The sequence below is a fragment of the Sabethes cyaneus genome, chromosome 3 (genome assembly GCF_943734655.1).
Source record: "Sabethes cyaneus chromosome 3, idSabCyanKW18_F2, whole genome shotgun sequence".
Lineage (NCBI taxonomy): Eukaryota > Metazoa > Arthropoda > Insecta > Diptera > Culicidae > Sabethes > Sabethes cyaneus.
Genome location: NC_071355.1, coordinates 3330959 through 3338603, shown reverse-complemented (window position 1 = coordinate 3338603; position 7645 = coordinate 3330959). Strand labels below are relative to the sequence as shown.

Below are 7645 nucleotides of genomic sequence, written 5' to 3'. Positions count from 1 at the left end.
AAAAAAAGGTCTGGAAATAAATCAATGGTCTTTTGAATCAGTGTTGCGAAGCCCACACTCGTGCGGTCTAATTTTATCACACACGCGTACTCATTCTAACGATAACACCGACTAAGCATCTCGTTAAAACTCCCGCTCTTATTTCTTCATGTACTGCAACGATATTTTGCGAGTGTGTGTTTAACTATCAGCTAAAGTCGTCGCTCCCCAACATGCGTTTTTCTTGAATAGTAGCTTGTTCGACAATTGTACAGCTAATTACCGGGTAACATGCGCTTAATAAGCTGTTATTCAACGAAAATGTTTGTTGGGTCGTCATTCACCGTTGCAGCCCGATCTGCTGATACCGATTACTCAGGACGGCTCGTGCTCCCGCCCGTGAGTAGAATCGAGGGCGATGATGAAGAAAAAGTAATGCAAAATTTGTATCCCAATTCACCATAACCAATAACCAACTTCACGGGCAGCTGATTCCCCGTGAATTTTTTAACTCGGGAACAAGCGATGCATGAAGACGATGTGATGATGTAGGTGCGCGAGTGTATGCGTTGCAGAATGTCTACCCACACTGCCGGTAGCTGTTTCTTTTACGCCTGCGTGTGCGGCGGAAGCGTTGAATGCTATATGTTTCTTATACTCTTTCGTGTTGACTTCTCACTCGATTCGCAACATTGCTTTGAATGAAGGAAAACATGACAGAAAATAAGAGATAGAAAAAACAGCAGACAGAAAAAGGGAAAACGTACCATAATAAATCTCCCAAAATGGTCGCAGTGGTTTAGTCGTAGTAAGAGGGAAAGAAAAATGGGACAAAAAACAAAATAAAGCAAAAACAAACCAGAATGGATTAGAAGAATATAAATAAGAAAACCGATAGAGGAAGCGAGGAAACCGGGGAAAAAGGTTAAACGGTAAAAAAAGAAAACTAAAACACGAACAGGAAACAAGCAACAGAAAAAGGTAAAACAGTTCCCCCGATAAAAGAACGAAATATTAGAACGAAAACTGGCGAGCAAAAGAGGGCCAAAAACAGATTAAACATTACAGAAAAAAAGAAACATCTAATAAATATAGGGAAAAACGGACCAGTCGAAGCCGAAAAACGAGAAGGAAAGTGGATAAAAATGGTTAGAAAAAGACGAAAACTGGAAACGGAAAAAAGAAAATGGGAAGAGAAAAGACGAAAAACGGTAAAGAAAATTATGGAAGTTTTTGGAGCGTTTTAGTACAATACTAAATGAAAGAAAAGAAGAAAACTTTTTCCAAATTGAATTCTGTAGTGTCTGTCTCGGTTGCCTCCGACCGAGCCCTCCGGAACACGGAATAACAACGTCCGTAAACGTCTACGTTCGTCCAAAAGCTGACTCTTTGTTTTTAGAGCAAACTTTATCATGCCTTGTGCCAGTATATGTGAGTCGCATATTGAGCGATTCAAGGTTGCTCTCCTTGTCTCTTACCGTTCATATGACAAATTCTCGCAACACATGCAAAGCAGTTTCAGTTACACTAAAGCAAATGATTTAGTTTGATTAGATTTATTTTTACGTTAATTCTTCTAACTTCGTACGTTCCCTACAAATTCCACTGGTAATATTTATTCGCGACAGGTACGTATTTCGCCTACGACTTGCAGGCTTTATCAGTGTCTGTTTTCGTGATTATAACGTAGTTTGTAGAGTAAACAGTTCTTTTGGATACGAAGAATTCATCTTCGCTGATCTATGTTTACTCTACTATCTATATTAATTAATGCACGCTGCCTCAAATGGGGTTCGAATATGACCTCCGGTGTGCGGATAGAAAATCCCGAATCGCGATGCATGAAACCAGCCATCCACTTGCGTACTGAAAATAAATAACATATTTAGTATGTTTGGATAATGTTTTGGAACTTTTTGGGATTGGAAGAATGATCATGATGTGACTTTATACTAATTAGAACCGCAATACTCGAGCACCGTTTACCTCACACAATTTTCCAAAGTATTCTCTCGCACTACAATAAGGTTTCGTAGGGAATTACCAGGCGGGTTTCATGGAGGCTCGCGCAGCTACGGACCAGATGTTGACCATCCGGCAGATCTTGCAGCAATTTCAGGAGAACAACATAGCAACGCATCATATCTTTCATTAATTTCAAAGCAGCGTACGATACAATCGATCGAGACCATATGACTATGGCAGATGATGCACGAGTACGGGTTTTTCGAAAAACTATCCTTCATGCTATTCAATATCGCTGTTTTGAGAGTGATCCGACGAACCGGCCTCTCGTTACGATTTTCACCCAGAATACCCAACTCCTATAAGCCAGAGATTTTGCGACGGCGGAGGAATTCTACGCCAGACTGAACGCGAAGTCATGGTGGATTGGATTAAAAATAAATGCATGGAAAATCAAATGCATGAAAGGAAGAGGCTCAAAGGAAACAAACGTGCACTTCCCACGGATGGTAACCGTTGACGATGACCAACTAAAAGTGGTAGATGAGTTCGTGTATTCGAGATTCCTAGTGACCGCAGACAGTAACACTGCACTAGTAAGGAGAACCAGCGGTGCATTCAAACGGGATATCAGGTCTCCTTTGCCTTCGGCAAAACGCTACGATCAAGAAGCATAGGCCACCGTACGAAGCTGATAATGTACAAAACCCTTATCAGATCGGTAGTTCTTTGAGGACTTGAAGCCATAACGCTGCTCACACAGAACATGTAATGCGCCCTTGCCGTGTTCGAGCGGAAGGTGCTGCGGACATTATTTGGCGAAGTGAAACCGGAAAGTAGCGGTAGTCTCGGAGGATATGAATCACGCACGAGTTACAGAAACTGCTTCAAGAAATCCCCATCGTAAATTTGGAGAAAGTCAGTAGTCTACGATGAACAACTTTAACGAAAACGAGGCGCAATTTTGACGTGAACGAGGACCTTACCTTACCTTCGTAAAGTCGCGAATTTGGTAGCCGTTGGTAACCATGGTTAATTTTTAGTAACCACAAAAGATTATTTACCAAAAATTAATGGTAACTTTCTTCTTAGGTGCGTAGTAATCATTGCTGTTGGAAACCCCTTGTCTTTGATCGCATTTTCGTGATTTCGAGCAGTTTTTCCGGTAAATTTTTTTTGATAAAACTGGCATCTTTGTCTGACAGATACAGTTTTCTTTTGTTTGATGGATTTGAAGTTGTGTTTGTGTTTGTTGATATTGCTGGTGTTCCGATCGTTAACTCTGTGCGTGGAATCTGTTAGAGCTGCCGAAAATTAATTATTCCTCATCCTTTACTGTGCAGAATTTTGCTAACTATCTTGACTCTGTAGTGCCAAGCATTATGTCCGCACAATGAAGTTAAAAGTGTTACTGATGGGCCTGGTTATTTTCTCAGCATTCAAGGTATATTAGTGCTTCTAAAAAACTCCTTTCATTAAGTTATATGCCACGTGTGTTCCTCTTACAGCATTCGTTTCAGCTTCCAAAAGATTCGGAACCGGTCGGTCAACCGGCTGGTACCATAACCGCGGAAGATACTGCAGCAAAAAATACGGCAACCGGCAGTTTAGGCGCAGCACAAAGTTTAGCACAGGAAATCGCCTCTAAAGCAAGCGGTTCTGGAAACGAAAAAGCCCGCACAGTTTTGGCCGACTTGAACCCTTCCTCAAGCAATCCGAAGGAAGAGACCGTCCTACGGATACGTGATCAAATATTGCAAGAAAAAGATCTGGATGATGATATTATTCAGGGGGTACGGGAAAGTGAATTTTTAAACGCATTCCACGAGGCGATAGACAAACAGATCATCGATCCCAGTTTCATTCAAACGTTGGCGTCCGTCTATTCGCCACCGGTGATAACCAGCTACACCCGGGACACGCTGATGGTCAAATCCATCCGAGAGGATGCCAATTTCACCTTCGGAGATGATGTTTTCCGCTGGAAAACGTTGGAACACCACAAACACAAGGATCAGCATCTGGTCGTCGGAATAAGCAACGTTAGTATCGTAATTCTGCACGAGAAGCTCGGTGTTTTTTCGCTCCAGCAGCAAATCCCGATGGAAACCGTACCGGCCGCCTTCGAAGTGATCACCGTGTGGGACAGCGCGAACGATACGGCCGTCAGTGGTTTGGTTGTGGCCACCGAAATGTCTCTGGTGTGGTACACGATGAGGGAAAAAACGAATTTCACGCTCACCGAAGAGTGGCGATGGCCGCTGCATAAAATGACCACACTGATTAAGTGTTTTCGTTATAAGGAGACGGATATGATTCTTCTGGTGGGGACACATCCCAACAAGGAACGGTCGATTTCGGCCACATTGTATGAGTTTAACTTCGAGCGGCAGCAGTTCTGGTTGATGCAGAAGTTGCTGTTGAACTTTCCGTGTCGAACTGTCGGTGTGGTGAACGTGGGAAGTGAATTTTTGGTGGCCTTTCCGCAGAACAACACAGCGTTGATTTATGCGCTGGAAGCGGGGAAGGTTTACCGCGGAAAGTTCACTCTGATTGCCAATTTTACTTCGGAGAGGATTAATTCAGTCGGAGCGTTCCATGTGGGACGCTATGCTTACATTGCGATCGGCGGTAAGTCACCGCAAATTCTTCGCTACGCCGATGGAAGCTTCACGACGCAAACGATTCCAACGGAAGCGTTGGAAACGGTGGAGTCATACCTGGAAATACCGACCTACACGTACCGTGACGATCTGATCCTGCTGGTTCAACATCGGATAGGTTTTTCTACCCACGAAATACAGCGCTTAGACATTCTGGTTTGGAACGGGGAGTCATTCGACATACGAAGCAACATTCCCTGTTATGTGGAGTCGGAATTGACAGACAACGAGGTGTCCTGCTTGTTGGATTTGCACCGACCGAATGGTATTATCGGTTCAGCCATTGTGCAACGCGAGAAGCATATCATGATGGTCGTACCTCGCCACCGCGCACATTCCAGCTTGTTTCATATCGAAATTGGATTGCTCTCGGCGGAGCATCCCATCGCGCAGAAGGTGCAGGAAGTTCACGACACGGTCGATGCTTTTACCAAAATTCTCCAATATCAAGACGTTGTAATCAAGCAAGCTTTTGACCTCATTACACAAGAAGAAACGGTTGAACGGCCAACGATGCTGTTGGAAAATTACACCATAGAAAGCTTGTTCGCGGAAATGGCCTACATGGACCCGAGTATTCGCTGGCCGAATGATACGATCTACATCGGCGATGTGCCCTGGACCTATGAGGACTCGCTGATCGACATTCCTGCGCTGGTACATGAGATGGAATACGAGGAAGCACATTTGTTGCGTCTGGAGCAGGAATTATCATATGCGGTACGAAAACAGAAGGAAGGTTTTTCACTGGAACTGGAACAGCCTTTGCACGTGAAGGGGCGCGTGGAAATTCATGGATCGTTGGTTACCGATGACCTTTACGTCCACCGATTGGAAGAAGAACCACGCGCGACTAGAACCGCACGAGATAGCGAGAAATCGGTAAAAGAACTACGCGTGCAGTATCTTGATGTGCGACATTTGAATTTTAAAACGTTCAATGGAGAACCAGCTAGTGAGTTAGTTTTCAACACCGGAAAGAAAATCGAACTGAACAATAAGATCATTTTCGAAGATACTGTTGTGGCCGGGGATGTTGTTTTACCCAACCGCGGAACGGTGAATGGGATTGATTTGAGTGAATCGGTGGTGCACTTCGGTGATGAGGAACGTAGCTGGGATGAGCTGAAGTTCGAAAACCTTGAGGTTATGGATGATTTAATAGTTCACTGTTCGATCAACGGAGAAAAACTGAATCCGGAACAACTTCAACCATCGGCTAGGGCCACTGACGATGACTCCGAGCCGGATGATGTGCTCAGGGTAGACAAGTTGGTACTGAACGGTAGCTTGCACACCGCTAAAATAAACGGTGTTCCTTGGGAAGATTTCATCCAAGGAATTGTAATGAAAAATCGTCCAAAGCGAATAGCAGAACTGAGGATCAATGGAAGCTTGATCCTGGAACATCCTAATATTACGGTTAGTCATTTGAACGGATTAGCTTTTCCTGGTGATTTTTTGCTATCGAATCGACCGGAACCATCGATCATCACCGGGCATAAACGTTTCCTGAACACTACATGTAAGTATTTTTTTAACGATAACTTCCATTGCCAGCCTCAGAAAGCTATTAAAAAAACACAAATTAAGGCAACTAACCTGCCGGGAGGATTCCGTTTCTTCGATTGAATATTTTTTCTAATATTGAAAGTGCACTCAATTAAAATTCACTGCTACCGTGACGGCATATTTTTAGCTTTTTATTAAGGACACCTAAACTGTTTTTAGAAGTAATTAATCATACCTTTTGTCTTGAATTAATAGTTAAAACTTTAGTGCATTTTAATTGAATCCATGACACTGGTTATTTACTCGTAACCAAGGCAACGCTCATGGACTTGAAGTGTGCTAACCTAAATAATTAACCCTCTAACAAGCAACACCCTAAAAACGATACGATAGAACTAGGAATTATTTTTACTTAACGGAATCTCAAGTTTTAGTTTACATTCAAAAATAATTATCTGGATGAGCCTCAGGCAAGACATGGTCTAATGTTTTTTTCGATTTTCCTGCTCAATGCTCTACCCAGATATTTTGTTCAAATAGGGTATATTACAAACATTCAAATAAGGCATTTAGGCAATTATCACAGAACAATTTTGAGTTTGATCTTTTTTGGTTCTAAAAGTTCTTTATTATTTCAAAAATAAAAATGGCCGGCAATTTTAAAATATTGTGAACGTTTAGATAGACTGTTGCAGTTTTAGTACTAAAATGACACCAAAAGAGTTAGCTTCGAGGTACGATCCTGGTCTAACAAGCTAGTCGTCGTATATTCCAATCTCGGCTGAGCGAAGTAGGTAGAGTTAGGATAATTGCACTAGTCTCGTAATTTTCACTTTTTTCTGGCTTCCGTGCCACCGTAAGAGCACAATACGAATATTGATGGACAAGACTTAAAAAAGGGTGGCAATTCAACCAGGAAAACCGGGAAAACCAGGAAAAGACCAGGAATTTTTACGCAAAACCAGGAAAAAAATTAGATGCTTGCTGATTGCTTAATTACTTGTGTGGCCGCATTGCTGTTGGTTCGACAAAACCAAAAAGTCGGCTTTCCCTACTGTCGACGGTCATATGCCCTGACTTTTACCTGTCTTTAGGAGAGGTATGCATCAATAGTCTCAATCAATTGACGGACGTTGACGGCGTAGCCCACCATTAGCCTCTAGGTTTGTCTCTTCTGCTCTCCCTGTGGGTAATCCACAGGTCCAGGTTTCCTGCAGATTTCGTTCGATTCTCTTCTCAAAATATGTCAGATCCACCTCTACCTACGTTCCCAAAACTCTGTTTCTATTTGGCGCTGGTGATGTCGACGATCGATTGTTAGGCCACCAAGCCCGAATAATGTATTCAGGCAACGATTAATGAAGACCTGAGCAGTTGTCTCCGCTGATAGATACGCACCACGTCTCGCAGGCAATAGACCGGATTTCACGTTAGAACTGAAAATCCGTGTTTGAGTCGGTAAAGTGATCTGATTTGAGCACCAAACATGCCAAAGTAAGGTCCAAAAAATCGCCGCTAGTCATCCT

General features: G+C 42.9%; 1 protein-coding gene across 1 annotated transcript in view; it reads left to right on the top strand.

The window, feature by feature from the left end:
* Positions 1 to 3337: 3337 nt before the first annotated feature.
* LOC128744042 (uncharacterized) overlaps positions 3338 to 7645 on the top strand; it is a 46426-nt gene continuing 42118 nt past the window's right edge. Inside the window, exons 1-2 of the mRNA XM_053840786.1 lie at positions 3338 to 3388; positions 3453 to 6132. Coding sequence (XP_053696761.1) covers positions 3338 to 3388; positions 3453 to 6132 — 2731 coding nt within the window. The remainder of the gene's footprint in view (positions 3389 to 3452; positions 6133 to 7645) is intronic.